At 45.3% G+C, this 20,349-nt stretch overlaps 3 protein-coding genes across 26 annotated transcripts in view; 2 read left to right on the plus strand and 1 right to left on the minus strand.

Moving 5' to 3' along the window:
• The window catches only part of NF1 (neurofibromin 1), a 281,583-nt gene that overhangs the window by 41,506 nt on the left and 219,728 nt on the right, over positions 1 to 20,349 (minus strand). For all 22 annotated transcript variants that reach the window (XM_056819485.1, XM_056819484.1, XM_056819475.1 and 19 more), the window contains one exon: positions 428 to 860. In XM_056819485.1, the coding sequence (XP_056675463.1) occupies positions 428 to 860 (433 nt within the window). The remainder of the gene's footprint in view (positions 1 to 427; positions 861 to 20,349) is intronic.
• EVI2A (ecotropic viral integration site 2A) lies at positions 4,688 to 8,659 on the plus strand. The gene is made up of 2 exons (XM_007485575.3): positions 4,688 to 5,217; positions 7,212 to 8,659. The coding sequence occupies exon 2, from the start codon at positions 7,236 to 7,238 to the stop codon at positions 7,926 to 7,928; it is 693 nt and encodes a 230-aa protein (XP_007485637.1). The 5' UTR covers positions 4,688 to 5,217; positions 7,212 to 7,235; the 3' UTR covers positions 7,929 to 8,659.
• Positions 11,485 to 20,135, plus strand: EVI2B (ecotropic viral integration site 2B). Of its 3 annotated transcripts, XM_007485573.3 has the most exons (3): positions 11,485 to 11,825; positions 16,385 to 16,440; positions 18,056 to 20,135. In XM_007485573.3, the coding sequence occupies exon 3, from the start codon at positions 18,098 to 18,100 to the stop codon at positions 19,541 to 19,543; it is 1,446 nt and encodes a 481-aa protein (XP_007485635.2). In that variant the 5' UTR covers positions 11,485 to 11,825; positions 16,385 to 16,440; positions 18,056 to 18,097; the 3' UTR covers positions 19,544 to 20,135. The 3 variants fall into 3 exon arrangements, with proteins under 3 accessions (XP_007485635.2, XP_056675470.1, XP_007485636.2); XM_056819492.1 differs by having other exon boundaries at positions 16,385 to 20,135; XM_007485574.3 differs by lacking the exon at positions 16,385 to 16,440.

Raw genomic sequence — 20,349 nt, forward strand, 5'->3', positions numbered from 1 at the left:
TAAAATGGGGATAATAACAGTACTTATCTCACAAGGTCATCATGAGGATCAAAAAAGATAAAATAAAGTGGCTAATAAACTTTAAGGCAGTAAATAAAGATGGGCTAGAGAAATCCCTGCAATATTTACATTTGAAAAATCAAGCTATTCAGATAGGAACAAATACAAAGTTTGTGTCTCACTCTTTTAAAAAATGGCGATGACCACTAGGCTCGGATCAAGAATTCTCGAGCCACTGGCTAAGCTGACTCCTTAGCTCTAAACCAGAGCCCCATTTTCCTTTCTTCGCAACCCCACAATCCCGCCTCTCCCCTCTGACCCTCAGCAATCGTGCACGCTGCTTTGGGTCTGACTGGCAGCGAGGGCCCCCATCTTTGTGGCCTCGTGAGCTGGGAAGGGCGGCGGGCCCTCGGCATGGCACGCTTACCTTCAGCGTCACCTTGGTGTCTTTGTGAGCCAGCTTGAGAGCGCTGTTGTACACCTTGAGGTCCTCGTCCAAGGCCAGCGTGGCGGCCGGCAGCTTCTGCTGGTCGTAATCGATGTGCTCCGCCAGTTTCGCCGGGCAGTCTATGAAGAAGAGCCTCTTGCTGCCTTTGAGGCCGGTGAGCAGCCTCTCGTGGTACTTGGTGTACTCCCGGACCCAAGAGTTGCAGTTGTAGATGTAGACGGCGGACACGTTCTCGTAAGCGAGGCCCGGGAACACGACGAACCACTTGGAGAGGAAGTCTGTCTTGAAGCGATTGCTGGGCCCGGCATGGGTGAGGTCCATCACGATCTCGTATGGCTTCGCGTAATATGGCTTTAAAGTTAGTAAGACGTGGTAGATCAGCAAATCCCCATTGATCTGGCCAGTCTTGAACCTGGGGAGGAGGAGAGACCCGGATGAGCCGCTGCAGACCGGACTCTGCAGGCCTTCTGCCGGCAGAGCCCGGCCTGTTCCCTCTGTAATGATGCGGCCAGCAGAGAAGCCCGACACGCGCCTGAGGGCCTCGGGAGGAGCCCGGGGGAAGGGCGCAGCTCCCAAGGGCCAGCAGAGGCAGAAAGGGAAGGAGAACCTGCGCCGAGCCCTCAGGCACCATTAAGGTCAGGTGTGACATGGGGACGAGGGTGGCACAGAGCCTTGGGGGCTGAGGAGGAAGAACACCCCCAGAACTCTCCGAAGGAAAGCACGAGTATGGCAGGGAATCAGGCTGGCAGGGAGGGACGGCGGGCAGAGGCGGGCATTTTGGGGCGCCCGTGGGTACACATGACTTCTTGGTCCGCAAAGGTGTAAATGGCTACTACAGCTCAGCGCACTCGTGTGAGGGCATTCCTGGGAGATCCACTAGGAAATATCTATGTGAAATGGGGTGAAGACCCCTACCAGCCACCATCTCCTGTGTGCTGGGGGTGGGCCAAGGCAAACACACAGCCCCCGTGTAGGCACAGGGTAGGAGGCCACAAAGGGAGCTACAGGGTACAGGTAAGGAGGGGGAGCACGGGGGGAGGGGGGGGCACGGGCGGGCAGGCTGGAGGACAGACCATGGAAAGATCCCACCTGGGAAAGCAGCTACAAGACTGTGCACAAGGGAAAGGGGGTGAGCCTGAAAGTCTAGATTGTGAAATAATATGGACACAGCTTAGAAAAGGAGAAGTGCTACCCACACATTTCTGTTTTCCTATTTCTAGTTGATTCTAGAGGGCCGAGGATGCCACTAGAGCCTGCACTGAGGATGGGCTAGAGGCAGGGAGACCCAAGTAAGGAGCTGGGCAAGAAGTGTGGAGGGCAAAAAGACATGTACGTGAGGGGCTGCAGAAACAAAAGTGACATTTTAAAAAAATGCTCATCTTCCCTCTTAGAATCAATACTGTGTATTGGCTCCAAGGCAGAAGAGTGGTCAGGATTAGGCAATGGGGGTCAAGTGACTTGCCCAGGGTCACACAGCTGGGAAGTGTCTGAGGCCAGATTTGAACCTAGGACCTCCTGTCTCTAGGCTTGGCTCTCCATCCACTGAGTCACACAGCTGCCCCTAGAAGTGCCAACATTTAAGAACCTATAGGACACACGGGGTGAGAGAGAAGCGGGGGCCAAGGATGACAGGGAGAATGGAGGCATTCTGAATGGAAGAGGAAGGCACAAGGGAACACGTTGTTTGGAGGCGACAGAAAGCAGAAGATCCTGAATGAGGGCTCAGGAGAGACACATCTGGAATCTCCATCACTAAGATGGCCACTGAAGCTGTGGCCGAGAGAACATTAAGTGATCAAGTAGAGAAAAGGAGGAGGGCCCAGGCCAGGCCAGGTAACCATCCAGCAAGGGGGAGAAAGCTTTGAGGGCAGCTTCAGGAAAAGGAGGAGGCTGAACCCAAGTGCAGAGGGTTCAGAAGAGGGAGAGCAGAGGCAGCAGAGACAGCAGGACTGTCTCAGAATCGCTCAGGGGTCTGTGGACGGAGTCTGAAGATCAGAGAGAAGAGGGAGAGCTGGGGACAAGTAGCAGGAGACGGAGCGAGGGTGCATGGAGCACCTTCCCTGAGACTATGTGGGGATGAGGTCAGGAGCCTGAGATGGGAAGGGACAGGACGGACTTGATCATATTACTCTGTAGTGCCCTGGACCAAGCAGTCACGCCAATCATCATCAAAGCTAACACTTGCCTAGTGCTGACCATGTATCAAAAGCTCTAGGACTATCATCTGACCTTCAGAATAACTCTGGGAACTAGGTGCTATTACCATCCCCATTTTACAGAGGGGAAACTGAGGCAGCCAGTGGCTATGTGACTTGCCCAGTGTCACAAAGCTAGTAAATATCTGAGATGGGATTTGAACTGGAGCATGTGAATAACAAGGATGGAGACAGAGGGAGTGACCCAGGAACAAGAGAACTGAGAGCACTGAACTAGTTTTAAGGTAACAAGCACAGGGAGTTCTGAGTGGGGAATAGTCTGGGGGTCACAGGGAGAAGGAAGTGATAATCCTGGGGCACTTGAACATAGACCGAGAATACCTGGGGTGTGACAAGGGTGAGGGTGTAGCTAGAGGAGCAGAAAAGATTGAGGAGGAGAAGTGGCAGCAGGGCAGGCTTGGCAGGGCATCTTTCTCCAGGGCAGTAAGGAGGGATCCTGGAGTGTCTAAGATGGTGGAGGGAGGGCTGAAAGAGAAGGGGCAGCCTGGAGGCAGTGACTAGCCCAGGGATCTGGGAGAGGGAAGACTTGAGGGTGCCTTCCAGGCCTGAGGGTGTAGGTGAAAGCAGGAGGCTTGAGTGGAAGGGGCCATTAGATGATTTGAGGAGAGCCTAGGACTCCTCCAATCAATCAACTCCAGTGGCTCCCCATTACCTAAAGGACAAAATGAACTCTTCTGTCTAGCCCTTTGTGAGCTGGCTACATCCAGTCTTTCCTGCCTCCCTCTCTCCTTATCCATCCAAGTGGCCTTTGCTCTTTTCCTCAAGTGGGATGTTCCTCGACCCATCTCCCACCTCTGCACAGCTGGAATGGCTGACCTCATCAGTGCTGCTACAGAACCATTTTTTAAAGAAAAATGTTCCTTTCCTTCACCCCCTCCCTTTCAAGCTACCTGGTATTTACCTAGTTGGCATTTGGTTTTCTGGGTGCTGTCAAAGTGGAATCTGGAAGCCTAGAAAGATTGAATGAGCCCCAGTTTACTTAGCCCCAGGTTAGACCTCAGGACCAGGGAGTTCCTCCCAGAGGGAAAGTCCAATTTCACTAGTCTCAGACTAACAGTAGACCTTACTTAAAAGAGCTGAAGTGGGGAGGGCTAATCCCATCAGGTGTCAAATATCCTGTTTTGTCCCTAAGGTTTCTCCCTTCAGGCCAAAGTCCTTTACCCAGGTGGTCCAGCATCAGCCCCTCACAGTTATTCCGGTCTGGGTTCCACATTTTCCTTTGTTACCATAGTAAAGCCAATCAACTATCCCTTTCATCCTCAGTCCCCAAGTTCCCCTACAAAGGTATTCAGGCTTCCCAATTTTCATGGCTCCTTGGGATTGCCCAATCTATGGGGCTGGCATGCCCAGGGGTCAGGGACTGTACCTCCTTCCTTAATTAAAAAGGGGGTTTTCTGACTTTAATAGTTCTGTGTTTTTTTCCCAGTTAACAATGCCCTTCCCATTTATGTAGCAGAGCTGTACTCAGCCTGTTAGAGGGAGGATTTTCATTCTCAGCAGGCAAATGCCTAGTGCCTAGCTCAGTGCCAGCCACGTAGTGGGTGAGTAATAAATGCTTCTTGCTTGCCTGATGCTGGCGGTCATCCACAAAGAGGTTTCTGGTTTATAGATTTGGAGTCCCGAGGGAGTCCAGAGGCCATGGCATCAGCTAAAGCCACCCGAGTCTGAGCCCTCTGAAGAAGTCTATTAGGAACCTCTTTGGGGGCATTTCTCTCCATTGAATGATTTCTAGGAAAACACTAGCTTCCATGTCTTGCTTGGCAGGGCCTTCTTTTCAGGAACCCGCTTTGGTCCTACCAGGGCTGGACGCAGGAAGGCTACCTATCTCAGCGGCTCTCCGGTCATGAAGAGGCCGTTGGCATCCCCTCCCATTTCAGACTGCCTCTGGGGAGCCATTTTCTTTGTGGCAGCCCAGCAGCCTCCCTCAGGCTGCCTTGGGCCCTGCTTGCTAGGAGATGCAGGAAAGCTTGCCAGAGAGCATCAGGCGCTATGCTCCCCCTCCCCCATTAAGGCTGCAGCCTCCTCTCTAGTGTTCTCACCCCTCTGCCCCAAGCCCAGTCATCCTAAAGCTCCCCAGAAGGAGGGAGGGAGGCGCAGGCCAGTCTCCCTCCTGGCTAGACTACACATCCGCCAGGCCCAGGTGGCTGCCTCCACAAGGGCTGGAGCCCCCAGGCGGGTTCCTCCCCTCCAAGGAGATGCAGTTTCCTGGGTCCGGAGGGCTTTAGGTGAGGCCCAGCCAGTGGAAGCCCTTCCCTGCCCCGCCCTGGAGGCGGGGACTGCTCACAAAGCTTCCTGTCAGGCCTGAGGCAAACTGGCCGAGATGGAGGGTTTTTTCCCCTCCTCTGACATGTGCCTGAGTCGCAGCTGAAAGGAAATGTGTCATCGGTGGTTTAGTTTTAAAAGTGGAAAGAAAGCTCGCCGCCGGCCTGACTGACTTTAATTTTCACACTCTGCACATCCCGTTGGGTGCTTTGTCAGCTGGGCTTCCAGAAGAGCCGGACACGCAGGGCTCGAACCCTGCCTGGCCCTCAGCCTCTCCACAGCTTTGGTCAGGTACGTCGCCCAGAGCTTTTCTTCTGCCTCCCCATCATCCCTGCCCCGGGCGCTTCCTAACCGAGACTCTCACTAACCCGGCGGAATGGTTATACTCAAAGTACCCAACGGCACTTCAAGCCGGTGGATGTTCGGCCTGGAACTGGCCCCGTCCCCATGGAAAGGAGCTGCCGCCGTCTGGCCTCCCAGGGGGACTAACGGTGGCAGAAAAGGGACCTGGGACGAGGCAGCCTAGAGGGGCCCCAGTGCGGGCTACAGGGGAAGGAGGCCTCTAGACATAACCTGGCGACGGGAGGACTCCATCCCTTGGAATTCTCCGGCTTTCTCTGAGACCAGCCCAGTCTTCCTTTTGTCAGCCCAGTTTGTTTACTTCTGGGTGGCAGGCCATCTGGCCAGAGACAATGAACAGTGGGGCCCATTATGTGCCCAGTGGGGAGCATGGTCCCAATTTGGCCAAGAGCAGAGATGCACATTGAGGGAGAAGAGAGGGTGCAGCTAACCAGCTAGAGAGTAGCCCCAAGTAGATGCATTTCATACAGTCCAAGGCCTGATGCAGAAGAGCACTCCAAACAGAAATGTCTGACTGGACTTACAGGTCTATCTTTTTACAGGTGACTCACCACCAAGTGCCCGAAAACCATTTTCTGTGCGAGAATCCTGTTAGCCAATTTCTAACTTTTCTATAAAGCTAATTACAAAATGGTAACAAGCTTCTCCTAAAGACTGCCTTAACATCTCAACATAAAAAACCAGTCCTAAAATGTACTGCCTAATCCATGTAACAATCAACATATTAACCAGATGAATCCACAACCCCAAATGAATCTAACTCTTGGCACAGCCCAGGTTTCCACCACACCCTTCGCCCCCAGTCTTATGAAAGAGGAAATTCTGAAGGTCAAATGTGAGTTGACACTCTCTCCCCCTCTCTATCTTGTGTAGGGTGCAATGCTATAAGCCATTTAGTTTTTCTCAGAGCACAGCTCTATCTAAAATGCTTCAACCAATAACACACAACATGCGTCTTCTTGAACAAGAGACATTTTTCATGGGAAATCTGTGCTGGGTTCTTGTTAGAAGCCATTTGATCTATTAATCTCAGAAGGTGAATCAAGTTTGCTTGCCTCTATCTTCTACCCAAGAAGATCTAATAGTAGAATATAAAGTCAGGGAACTGGTAAAAAAAAATAAAGATAAAAACTTGCTAGTTAAACGTCTCTCTCCAAAGGAAATAAAATTCTTTCCTCTTAGATTCTGTTTAGACCAAGAAACATGCTGTACCACTGCAATTTTACATCTAACAAAAAGGTCCAGCAGGGCAAGGCAGGGGAAGGCAGAATCAAGGAGAGAGAAGTGGGTATGCAGGAGATGGGGATGGGGGTGACAATGGGAATTAGAAGAATAAATTCAGTTCACAGGGTTATGTGAACAATTAAAATAAGAATTCTTATTTTTATTCCAATTAATTGCATTGTTGTTTTTTCCTTCTATCCCAACGCAAAAATGGCCCCACTTCCCCTTTTACCATAAAGACAGTCAGACATTTGCTTAGAGGGTGGGGAAGTTTCTACAAATGATCCTTAACCACAGTAAAAAAAAAAAAGGAATTAAAAAAGTAAAAGCAGAAGCAAATGACTCAAAGCTGAAGTCTCTGGCTTGCTTGAAAGGAATAAATGACCACAGAGCTCCCTTGTGCACAACATTTAAAAATGATTAATACATCTTTGTAATGCTTGCTTCTTCCTTCTCTACAGTTAGAAGCAGATCACAGAGATTTACATTTCCTCATCCAAAAGCCCAAGAGTCAAGAGTGTATATAATTCAGTTAAGTTGGAGTTCATTCAACTAGAACAGGAAATCAAACTCAAGGGTGCTACAAAAACAAATATTTAAGTTCTAATTGTAACACTGGAGCTGTCCATCGTTTTGACTAAAAGCACCTCAGTTCTAGTTTGTGATCACTTACTTACTTAATTGTATTTCTACCTCAACAGACTGATTACCAGGTGAGCTTGGCCATGGAGCCTACAGGATGTTACTTGCATGCTGCTCTTCTGGCAACCACCATCTTTTCCTGGATTCCCCAAGCCAAAGCAAAGGATGAGCCCTTCTGGGCTATCAATAGTACTGCCTGGGACAGTGTGATTCAGAATAAAACAAATGGGAGCCTCCTAAACCCAGAGACTCCAGAACCAGACACAGTCAATCCTCCCTACGAGGTGGAGACGAGGACGCCAGAGACCCCACCTCCCTCCCCGTCCTTAGTGCCCCCATCTGGACGCCATCTTGACACACCTCCTTCTCCTCTGGATAGCAGCACTAAGGTCCCGCAGAGCACTGACCACCCGGGGAAGGGTCAGGATGACGTGCTGAAAAGGGACATTTGTGAAGAGGGCAACAACAAGATGGCCATGCTCATCTGCTTGGTCATCATCGCCGTCCTCTTCCTCATCTGTACCCTCCTGTTCCTGTCCACTGTGATCCTGGCAAACAGAGTGTCTTCCCTCAAGCGATCAAAGCAAGTGTACAAGCGGCAGACGAGAAGCAATGGGGATTTTCTGGCCACCAGCGGCCTGTGGCCTGCAGACTCTGACACGCTGAAAAGAGCAGAACAGCTCCAAGGGCCACGGCTGATAATGCAGGCCACGGGAACCCTCACTGCTCAGAGGGAAAGGAAGGATGATGGGGCAACTGAGAAACTCGCTCCCTGAGAGAGGGGCAAAGAGAAGGGATCAATAAAGTTGGGTGGGTGGTGAAGGAAGCAATCCTGTATTTGTGCTTCTGGTAGTCCAGAAACTAATAGGACAAAGGTCAGACAGGAAGAATGAAAGGGAAAAGTATGTCTGCCCAGAGGACCAGTCAGAGGATCTGGGTTCCAATTCTGACTTTTCTTTTACTGGGTGGTCCTGGCCGAGTCATTTGGCCTTTATTAAGAGCCCCTAATCGGGGATCTATTGAGTAAGAATGTTTGGACCATAAGGCCTATGATCCTATTCAGTCACATACTTTAAACCTGCACTTTTATTAGGAACCTGAAGGTTTCATAGGTTTCATGGGATATTGGTCAAGAAGGCCAAAGATCTTGGAAGGTTTTATAATAAGGCAGCAAAGAATCCGGACACAAGAGAAATGTTGTAAAGAGATGGCACAAGACAGAGCAAGGGAAACATTCACCCTCTTAGCAAGAGCATTTGATAGAAGCTCCATCTTAACCTGGTCGGAATAACTGAAATTTGATAGTTTAGTCCATCCTCCTAACTAGTCACACGTTTCTAGCGGTTAACAGAAGCCATCCAAGTCCTAACTCACTTACAGGCATTCAGACTGACATGGTACCGCCTTCCATTTCAACAAAGCTGGTTCTAAGCCAGTGATGTGTGGGACTTTCCATGATGTGCAAGAACTCAGAAAGCTTATTAAAAATACTATTTTACCTGATAAATGTTGGAGTAATCCTTTCTCGTGTGCTGAATAAAAGCTAGCAACAGTAAAACGGTGACACCGCGCTCCTTGAAACTGTCACCTCCACTTCCCCTCCCCAGACCAGCTCGGCGCAATCCTCCATCACCGATGACAACGGGATGGCCGTGTGCCGAGTCACCCACCTTTCTATTCACAGCTCTCCTAGCAGCTGCAGGGACTCCCCCTCTGTCTCTCCAGGCTCTCCCCCTCTTCCCCAACACACGGGTACAGGCGAAATCCTGCTACAGCCCAGATCGGATTCCATCATGCTGCTGCTAAAAGCCTTCCCCCAAGTCCTCTGGTACCAAACCCTTAGTCTGCCGCTCCAGATACCCTCCCCCCCCCAATGTTGGCCTTTATTCCACATCCATGTCCTTCACCCCTTCCATTCCACCTCCCCTCCCACAGCAATCACTAGGCCTCCAGCGCCTTCCCTGCCCGGTGCAGCTGGATTCCATGCCCCCCTCCAGGAAATCTCCCTGGCGAGCCCCCGCCGACTTCTCTGGATGGTTTCTGGTGAATGACAAATTCCTTAAAGTCTATTTTATCTTTGGGTACCAAAAGCCTCCCCATAAGGCTTTGCATAGGTGTATGTGTCTGTTGACAGAACCTTACAGCAAAGGCTCAGTCAGGATCAATTAGGAACACGGAGTAGTGAAACTGAACCCTGACTAACTAATGAGCAACCTTGCCTCCGGAAAAGTAGCTCTTCTCACTGGATCACTGGAGAAGGGGTGGCCACCTGTTGTCCCACACTTGATGTGACTTTTGCTTCTGATTATTTTTTTCTCTTGCAGACACAAGAGAAGGCTGGGGGTAGGGAGCTGGGTATGGAAGGAAGACTATTTTAGGGTATGACTGATATAAAAACAAAGGGTGATTACAAAACTTTTTTTTTTTTAAAGAAAAGGCAACAAATCATTTGAATTAGTTCTAAAGGCACCAGAAGGCCAGGAGGCAAACATACAAGTTAGACTTCTGCAACAGGCCTACTTTTGTGAGCTAATACAAAGTCCCCAATTCTGCCTAACTTCCAGGGCATGCCAATGACTTCCCCATAGAGCCCAAACTAAATTTGCATGAATTGTCTTCCTTATCCCATGATCCCTCAGAAAGACAGAAAGCAAGAAAAAAGTCCCACCCAAAAGGCTTTGGAAAGATTGAGATCATCATTCCAGACAATTATCAATTGAACATTACTGGACAATTTATTGAAAAGACAAATAAAAGGAACCAAAACACATGTGGACTAGTGATCTCAAACATACTGCCACACTGGAAAAGCTGCTTTGACACAGGTTCCCTTTTTATTGAGCACATCCTTGGTCAGACTGACAAGGAGAATGTTCAGAGTAGGTAACAGTCTTCTCTCATCCCCCAGGTTAAGTCATTAATCTTGGGCTTTGTGTCAAGAGTCATCCAGGGACAGATTTAAAATTTTTACCAATTATGCCCCTGCTTTTATTTTCCCATTAAGTCAAATTTGTCATCCATCTCAATCCTCTCTCCCTTCAACCTTTTGCTCTAAGAAAATGGGCTTCACTTTTAAAAGGAGGGAGGGAAGAAAAATATGCACTAAAGCAAAATTGATATATGTGCTTCTAATTCAACAAAAATTACCTACTTTGAGGAATTATTATATAGGGAAAAAATAGGGCTGGAGTTGAGTGAGGACAATCATGGGTGTCAATCCTAGTTTCAATATTTACTAGTTAGTGATAACTCAATTCTAAGACTCAGTCTCCTCATTTGTAAAATGGGAAATAAATTACATTTTTTGTTACTGACCTCTTTGATTTGTTGTGAGGGAAAGTGCTCCAGAAATCAAGTTTGTAAATGCCTATTTTACTGCTGCTGAATGGATTTTCAACCCCAGACAAACTAAATTATAAAGCACCAAATCACGAAAAATTTGGTATCTGAGTTAACAAAATCTTAAGTTCTAGTTTTTCACTCAACTCAAACAACCTGGTGCTGGCCTTCTTGACCTTTCTTGTGTCCTGGATACCTTGGATATGATAAATGATAAACTGTGGATCCCTGTTCAGGACTATGTTTTTTAAAGTATAAAATAAAACAGAGGATTATAGAGGAAACCAATCATTGAAAAATTGCTGTCAAAATAATTTTTAAAAGACAAGTAGAGAGACCCCTGACTTAAGAACTCTTACCCTAGATGTTCTGGACCATATTGTAAGATCTGAAAATAACTATATTGGTCATCTAGGGCAACCAATTTATTTTATAATTACAGAGATTTAAGTCCCACAGAGGTTATATGACTTGCCTGTGTTCACATAAGTCCTAGATGGAAGAGTCAGGACTAGAATCTAGGTTCTCCTGGCACTTTAATTGTGCCACCACTTATCAGGATAATTTTTCATCACAAGCTTAACTAAACAGTACAATTTTTATATTCCTTATTTAGGTTAAATATGTATTCTTCATCAATGGAAAGCCTCTGGTGCCACGGACATTTACAGTTAATCAGTTGTTAGGAATGCTGATTAAAACTCTGCCAGGAGTCACAGGGCTCTACTGGCCACTTTGCTGGTATAACATTTCCTTATTTTTAAAACAATTTTATGACTTCTTTTTTCTAATATCACTGGATATTCCTATTTGTCTACTACTAGCTTAACTAGCAGATTAAGAAAGAAAAAAAGAATAATTTAGTCATGCAGTTTAATAAAACAACAACAATTTCACCTAGATAATATCGGGTAAGTTCCACAAGAGCTCCTGACAAAAGGAAATGTTGACGCAGGGTCACATGGGAGAGACAAGACCCAACAGACCACTTGCCCACTTTTCTCTAGGGATTGCCCTCTAAATCGCCCATGAAGCAGCATGTCAAGACACCATGGAGTAGGGGTCTACTTAGTGGTGGATCACCGGGGCCTGTGAACAAAAATGCCAGGGAACCTGGGGGGAGGTGCTGAGTTCGATGTACATCCTGTGACAATACAGCCTTAGTCACCACTTTGGTCTCCACTGCCTGAAACAAGTGTTGCTTCACTACTTCCTCCTCTTCCTCAGGTCCCTCCACAGACACCATCTTAAACCGAGTTCAGCCATCACTTCTGCTTTCTTTGTCAAACCACTCAAATGTCCATCCCTTGTTGACAAGAGAAGTTACAGCAGAGGTAAGGAGCAATTTTCACAGGGGCATCTTGGGTTTATATTTGTTTTGTGATGGTTTCCTATTAAAATGAGTAACTGGTATTCTTCACTGGCCTGGAAGATGACAAAGTCGGGTTTATTAACAACATGGTTGAGTTGATAAGACTTTTAATCAGCTTCTTATTGTGTTTATCATATTAGAAGCAAACAAAAACAGTAATTGAGCTCTGCTATCAGAAGCATTTTATATCCTTATCTTTAAGAACTTTCCTAGTAAGGATTTACTTGAGTGGCAAGAGGCATTAATCTGCAATTTATTATCAAACTTACATATTTAAAATAATTAAAATGTCCAACTGTAAAGAAACCTAAATAAACTAGAAAATTAAGGATGGGTCACTATGATCATTTGCAGTACAAATAGGCCCACACACCAAGAATCTGACACCTTTATTTCCTGAAATGTTGAACCTTTGAGGTATTTCAGAATCTTACAAATTTCCTGGCTATTGTTATTTTTAAATTACAAAAGTCCACAACCAGGAAATGAGAACACTCATTCTTTTCACTTAATTTTTAAAAGACTTCAAAAGAAACAAACCCAAGTACCACATTATCAATGCCTTTTCTCCTCAAAATTGAATTGAATTTTAGTAGCAATATATATAACTGAAGAAGCAAATGGAACAAATATTCCAAGTTCCCCAGTAAAGGCATTTCTTTGCAGTTTCTCTGGCTGCCTCTCTCTAAAACCCTACAGAAACATGGCTTTTTAGAACTGGAAGGAACCTGGGAGACTACATCTTTGGCAAATTTTCCTAATCTATAAACTGAAGGGAAAGGAGGAGGCAAAAGAAAGAGCATGCTCTCTGAATTGGGCCATAGTTCAGGGTTTTTAGATGACTACTCAGAGGTGTACCCATTACCAAAATAGTTACCTGATGCTTCTTGCTCTAGTCTCTGAAAGCTAAATATATTCTCCAAAGGCAGAGTTAGACCCAGTGTATTTTTGCTTTATGATGATCAAATAAAATGATAAATTTTTTAATCCCTCCAATCTGCAAAGAAAGAGGGTACAAAGCACCTAGCCCCATAGAGCACCAAAAAAACAATCTTTGTAACAACCCTATTATGCTTAACATCTTGTAATAAGCAAACATTACTAAAATTGGGCCTGCTCTGAGCAAATTGGGCACTAAAAAATATGCTTGTTTTTTTAAATCAGAAAATGCTCTATAAATCTAAAGGTTGTACAAAGAGTCTGATGATCAAGAAATTATATTAAATCTACTTCATCAAGACAAGGTAATATTCCTACATTGTCTCTCCATAAATGTTTTTACTTTAAAAAATTTTATGAATCTGAAATCACCAAATAAAATGAACATTTCCATATATGCTTTTAAGATCCTAATATTCAGGCTTCTTTTGTACCTCCTTCAAGATGGTCATTCAGAAGCATGAGAGTAATATTTACCCAGAGTGGCTTCCCTATTTTCAGATCCTTTAAAAATGCCATTTCTGAATTTAGGCAGTATTCAAAGATGCTTTTATTCTATTTTCAAATTCTAGCTTGATTCTCCCTGAATGAAATAGGAAGCAAATGTTAAAGGTGCCGCATTTTTTTCCTAAATAAAATTACAACTCTACAAAATATCGAGATTGATTAAAATGACCAAAGCAAAAAATGAGGAAAGTTATGGTGGATCCTGGTCAGTCACCCAGTGTTGCGAGGTGGTATTCTCATGGAAACACAGAGCTGAAAGAACCTGAAAACTGACCAAACAAAAAATCCCAAATGTCCCCCACCTATAAAGCTAGGCCTGTGCCTCCCCTCCAAATTCCAACCTCCAGAAGAAAATTTCAAAATGTATCCCTATTTTACAGTCATATTTAAGAAGTACAACTTAATGTCTAAGTCAATACCTCACTGTAAGGAAAAACCACTGGTCTGATATTGTACTTTTAATCTATTTAATAACAGCTATAAATAATGCCTAATATTTATATAGCACCTACTATGAGCCAGGCACTGTGCTGAGCACTTTGAGATTTTTTTTTTTTATCTCATTCTGATCCTTATAACAACCCTTGGGAGGTAGGTACTATTAGTATCCCCATTTGACAGATGAGCAAACTGAGGCAAACAGAGATCAAGTATTTTCCCAGGGTACACAGCTAGTAAGTAACTGAAGCTGGATGTGAATTTGAGTCTTCCTGACTCCAGGCCCAGCTCTCTATCTACCCACTGCCTCTATTTCACCCTATAATGTTGAAAATAAGCACAGTAGCTCTTCTCCACTTACCCGCTATCTCATTTCAAAGCTCCTGTATCTAGACCATGGGCTACTGATCATTTGAGGGTGCTGTTCCTATGGGATGGAGAGTGGGGGGCAGGGCAGGCTGGGAGAAGGGAGAATTCCTGGGACCTTCTGCCACACTCCCCTCTCCCCAGGAAGCGCTTCTCCTTGAGCCTGGTTCCCCACGCTCCCCATACTTCCATCATGAGCCTACTGTATAGAAGGCACCGAAGGTAGGTGACAGGAGATCAAACACAATCTCTGTGCCCCAGCAGGGGGGCAGTGCGCCTCTACAAACGGCGTAACAAGGTTCACGACTCATGATAGGGATAAAGGAGAAGACAATCATCCCAGTGGGGGGACTCAAGGAAGACTGCATGGAGAAGGTGGCCCCCAAGCCGGCGTTCTGCCTGACCTTAACTTCATCCCTCAAGTTCGTTTTATACATTTTCCAATTTATTTTTAAAACTCCCTCCTCCCTTCCTGGTGTCCTCTCAGTACAGTGCCTGGCACACGGGGTGCTCGTGGCTACCCCTTGCTCCTTTCCTTCTAGTCCCCAGTGGACACTTGAATAAACACCAGTTGGGCTGAGCAGCTTTCTTCATTTCATCTGGCCCTAAACTGTGTCCTCCTCCTTCCTTTCTGGCTCAATCAGTGCCGAGGCATCTCTGTGAGCTCTTACAGCTCACCCAGATAAAAGAAATGAGGCCTAGGAAGGGGCGCCTGGTGACCAGGGCTTCCCGTGGCCACTCGGCTGCGTTCCTCCATGGTGTCCTTCTGTCTTCCATCACTCTGAAAGACTCTGTGGACGTACCACATGACACCATCTGCGCCCACGCACAAAGCCAGGGAAGCAGTCCTCCTAGCTTGGAAAGGGAGTTGGAGGGGAGCAGCGAGATCCTCACACGGCAGGGGAGATCCCTCACCTCTTTCACCAAGTTGTGGTTATTTCTACTTTCCTGTTGACAAGAAAGGATGTGGGCATAAAAAAGACTCACCGATTTCAAGTTTCCCTCTCAGTTCATAATTCTAACTTTGCCCCAAGAGTCTTCCTTCCAATGAATTGGCGGCTCCCTGGAACAAGGCATACGATGGCAAGCTTTTTTTAAGTAAAGCCACAAAATGGCAAATATTTTTGGCTGAATATACTTTTGAATATTTCATGTCTGTATTTTTTGTTGATTGAAGAATTGCCAAGAATCTTTTCTTCTAGGTAAATCAACTTTTTACCAGTCACAATACGACGGATGCCTAGATAACCCAGCATTTTGTTGAAGTCAATAGACACGATAGACTTCTCCAAAAGTACTACCAAAGTTGATAAAGGGATTTCATAAAACAGGAGCAGGCCCCCTCAGAAGAGGACTTATTTGAGCAACTCTGGGCAAGCTGTTGAACTTCTTCTTTAGGCCTCGACTTCCCTGGCTAAAATATGAAGGGATGAGGTTCCTGCTGGCTTTATTTGGGTTACTATGAAAGTAGGAGCATTCCAGCGGGGTCTCCGTGGATTTGGACAAAGAGAGAAGAGGTGCGATAGCCAAGGGCCAGGGAACTGAGACAGCTAGGACAGAGAAGCTGGAGGAGTGGGAGCAGTGAGGGGCTTTAGTACCTTTGACAAGTCATGGGTGCACCTTTCCTCTGTTATTCCATACTGACCTTCTGAAGGGGGCCTATTTATGTCCATTTTGTTTCCCCCATTCAAATGTAAACTCTTAGAGCCCAGAGCCCTTCTCTCTGTTCCCAAAGCTGAACACTGGTCTTAGCCCATAGGAAAGTGCTTAATAACGAAATGCTAGGTGTCTAGTTCATGGACGGATGATTCCCTTGCCTGAGGTCCAGAGCAGTCAAGGCTGATGCTGAGGCCTGTTTCTCCACTTGTGAAATGTGGGGGTTCAGTTAGATAACCCCAGATTTCTACTTCCCAGGGTAGCACAGCACATGTGGGAGACACGGTTTGAGACGCTGCCACAGTCTGGGTATAGAGTCAGTTAGAGAGAGAGAAGGAAGGAGCAAGCAGCACTAGGGGGGCTGCCAGCATGGATTAAGGGGAAGAAGGCACCGAGCATGCTGTGGTGGGGAGCTCAAATGAACAAGCATAGGATCATACAATCCTCACTCTGGAGGAGGGACTTCAGAATTCCCTTTTAGGCCAACCCCCTCATTTCAAGGAGGAGGTCGTCCAGTGACTTTTGCCCAAAGTCACACCAGGAGGAAGAAGACCATCTAATGATGATGCTGATGATGATGCTATACATACTTTTTTTTTTTTTTAACATTTTAAGGTTTGCCAAGTGTCTTTACATATAATCTCATTGGAGGCTCATCACCACCCTGTGAGGTAGGTACTTCAGCTTTTATCAATCCCATTTTACAGATGAGGCAAGAAGTTTAATAATTTGCCCTTGACTCTATAATTAATAAGTGTCAGAAACAGGATTTGAACTTCTGTTGTCTTTCTGACTTACACTGAGCTAAATGGAAAGATGCTGATACCATGAATAGAAATAGGGAAGTCAGGAAAGGAAGTCAGCTTTGGGGAGAAGTTTGAGAAGCTTTAAATACTTTAAATGTAAGCTAATAGCAGTGCATCAAATCGACAATGTCTTAATAGGAAGCTAGAAATGTGGGACAAAAGCTCTAGGAGGTAGGTCAGAAGTCAGTCAGTCAATAAACATTGCCAGACACTGTACTAAGTGCTGGGGACTATGAAGGCAGAGATGTACAATACCTCTCCACAGAGGTGCTGTCTCCAAAGGGAAAGAGATGACCCAAAGGGGGCTAGAAAGAGGCATTATCAAAAAAAGGAAAGGGATCAGTCAGAGAAGGTTAGAGCTAAGATGGCACAGCATTACTGAAAAACAAAACAAGAAATCCAAGACTGTGTGAGGAGGCACAGACTATCTGTCCCAAGAGCAAAACATGGATTATTAAAAGTTAGTCAATCATACAAGTCTTTCCTTGGGGCAGATAGAGAGCCAAGCCTGGAGTTGGGAGGACCTGGGTTCAAATATGGCCTTAGCTGTGTGACCTGAGCAAATCACTTAACCCTAATCACCTGCCTCTTAACTGCACTTTTGCTTTGGACTGATTCTTAGTATGGATTCTAAAACAAGGGAAGGGTTTAAAAAACAAACAAACAAACAAACAGAAAAAGAAAAAGAAAAGAAAAAACAGCATTTGCTCCTCTTTGATGGACTTAAATATAATCTTGTTATTCTAAGACATTTCTAAACAAAACAAAGCAATATGAACATATTCAGCCTTTCAATAGAAAGCCTAAAAGTGATTGCTAAGTGAGTCTTTTGGATGATGAGTCAGTATCATAGAGAAGGAAAGTTGAAGCCCTCAGAGATGGATCACCAGTGTCAATTGCTACTGAGAGGGGAAGGAGCATGAGAGCTGAAGACAGCACCCATCCGATCAGTGATTAGATGGATACTCACTGGGTGCTTTGGAGGGTAGAACAGGTGAACTCCTATTGCAAGTGGAGGTAGCCACTGAACACAGAAGAATTTGGCATCAGGGGAAAAAAAAGAAAAAGATTAGCTAGATTAAACAAGGGGCAGCACTTTACTTGTACTACTTGAAAGCCAGGGAACCAACAACAGTCTGCAGCAGGAATGAATGGTCCCTGAATAATGAAGAGTACTATGCATTTGTTTTCTGGGTATTGCAATACTTTAAGGTTCTGGTATTTCCTAGGCTTGAGGAACCCTTTTGCTGCTGTGAATTTTGACCATTCTCTGACTCCTTAAATTACTTTAATGTAACTGAGAAGTACGCCACCATGTAGTCAACTTGACAAAGGGCCTGCCCACATACTGGTCTTCAATAAATGGAATGCAGTTCCTCACTGACATTTCCCTGTATCATCTCTCAATAGAGAAGGTAAATGAAAGCCCAAATATAACCTTCAAGATGATAGCTAACTGCCCCTTTGTTTTCTTTTACAGTGGGGAAAAAAAAATCAGCTTGTTATGGTTTAGGCTTCTGAAATGGATCTCAAGCATTTCATCATAATGCTCCTCTGTGGCTACTTGAAAATCCCAATTCTAACAAAAAGCCAGGCATACTCCACAGTCTCACCTCAGACTAGTCCTTTTAAGTCATCAGTGTTGGATACAACAGCTAATTTTGAAAAAGGAACAGAGAAGCCTCTCAATCAACAACCCATCAACACTCCATCAGCACAACCACCACCATCGCTGACCTCTAGCCCTTCTGAGCAACCATCAGCTTCACCTGTACCTAGATCTTCTGGTGAACTACTACTGTCAACTGTTCCTGATACCTCCCGACAACCATCATTGATTCCCACGACTTCTGGTCAAACACCAGTGCCACCTGTCCTTAAGTCCTCCATTCAACCAATGGCATCACCCGTCCACAATCCCACCAGTCAACCACCAGGACCACCTGTCCCCAGCTTCTCTGGGCAACCAGCAGCATCACCCATCCCCAACTCCTTCAGTCAATCACCAAGACCACATGTTCACTACTCCCCAAGTCAATCACCAGAAACTCCTATCCCCAATTCCACCAGACAACCATCAGTAGCACCAGTCCCTAGCTTCTCTAAGAAACCACCAGAATCCTCTGTCCCCAGCTCTAGTAAGCAATCGGCATCAACAGTTGTAACCCCAGGATTCATTGAAGAAGAGAATAATGATATCATCCAAAAAAAACCTTCAAGCTCTTCTGCCAGTTCAATAGCTGGGGTGTTAATTGGCACAATTCTGACTTTTATGATAGTAGCTATAATTATGATTGTACTATGGAAATGCTTCAGAAAACCAATCCTCCATGACCAAAACTGGGCTGGTCGGTCTCCCTTTGCTGATGGAGAAACTCCTGATTTGTGTATGGACTATAGCAGAGAAAATGGAAAATCCATAAAACGTTCATCAATTGTTTCACTTGAGATCTGGAAACCAAACAAAAGCATGCTCTTAGCGGATGATTTGGATGTCAAATTATTTGAATCAAGTGAAAATCTTGATGAGTGTCCTAAGTCAGAAACAGAGAAAATGAAAGACCCACCAAATGGCGTATCAGAGGACAGTACTGACAGATCAACCATTGGCACCGCTATTTCCTCTTCAGAAGAGACAGAATTGACTCCAGCTCCAGCTCTTCTTGCTTTAGAAGAGCCAGGAAATCAGACTCCTGACTCATCTAACATGCCTCTAAGTGATTTCTCTCATCTACCACCTCCTGTGGACTGTCTCGATTCTGAGGTCAGGCAGTCGCTGCCTCCTCCTTCTGACTCCTCTACACTGCCCCCACCTCCAGAAGACCTTCTCAGCAGTCAGGAGGAATATAGTACAAAAACCCCTAATTCAGTTTCATCAACATTAGAGACCGAGTTCCCTATTCCTCCTGACTCTAGTCAACAAGCCTTGGATGAATTGCTGCCACCACCACCAGCAGAACTATTGTGAATGATCACAGTTTGCCGATTTGAAGACTTGAAAAAAGGTTAGAGACAGGAAGGTTCTGGGTTCAAATATAGCCTCAGACACTTCCTAGTTGTGTGACCTTGGGCAAGTCACCTAACCCCAATTGCCTAGCTCTTACTGCTCTTTTGCCTTGGAACCAATACTTCTTGCCTCTTCTAAGACACAAAGAGTTTTAAAAAAAAGAAAGAAAAAAGATTAACTTTACTATTTTCCTTCAATGATGGGAAAATCAAACTACCATCCAACTTAGATTTCCACACAATTTGCTTAAAACTCACTTTTGCTCATGTAAATATTAACGAGTGCTACCCATAGAGTAGAAATTATTTTCTGATATTTGACTATTTGCTGAGTTTCGCAGAGTATCTGACTGTTAAATTTTAAAGCATAGGGAAAAAAATCTGTTTAATGTTTTAATAGACAACTCTGTTCAGGAGTTTTACATGATAGTGGTCCTCTTTAAAGGAGGACTTATAACAAGGTTTTGTATTGAATTTCTTAGAAGCTATAATCTTTGAGATGGCATCATTTTCTAAGATGTTTCTTCAATTTAATTAAAATATTTTATATGCAGTGTCTGTCTTCAGTTAGTTACTTCAGAAACGCCTAACAATATTACCTTCTTACTGCTTACAACAGAATTTCAGAGACGTGTCCCGAAAGAGGAGGGGGAAATATCGCATCCCTCAAATTAAAAAAACAAAACAACACTAAACCTTTTTATTTAGAAATATGCTTGCCACACACTTAGCAGAAAGTCAGCTTTCTAATAAAACACTTACAACACA

This window comes from Monodelphis domestica, chromosome 2 (genome assembly GCF_027887165.1).
Source record: "Monodelphis domestica isolate mMonDom1 chromosome 2, mMonDom1.pri, whole genome shotgun sequence".
Classification (NCBI taxonomy): Eukaryota; Metazoa; Chordata; class Mammalia; order Didelphimorphia; family Didelphidae; genus Monodelphis; species Monodelphis domestica.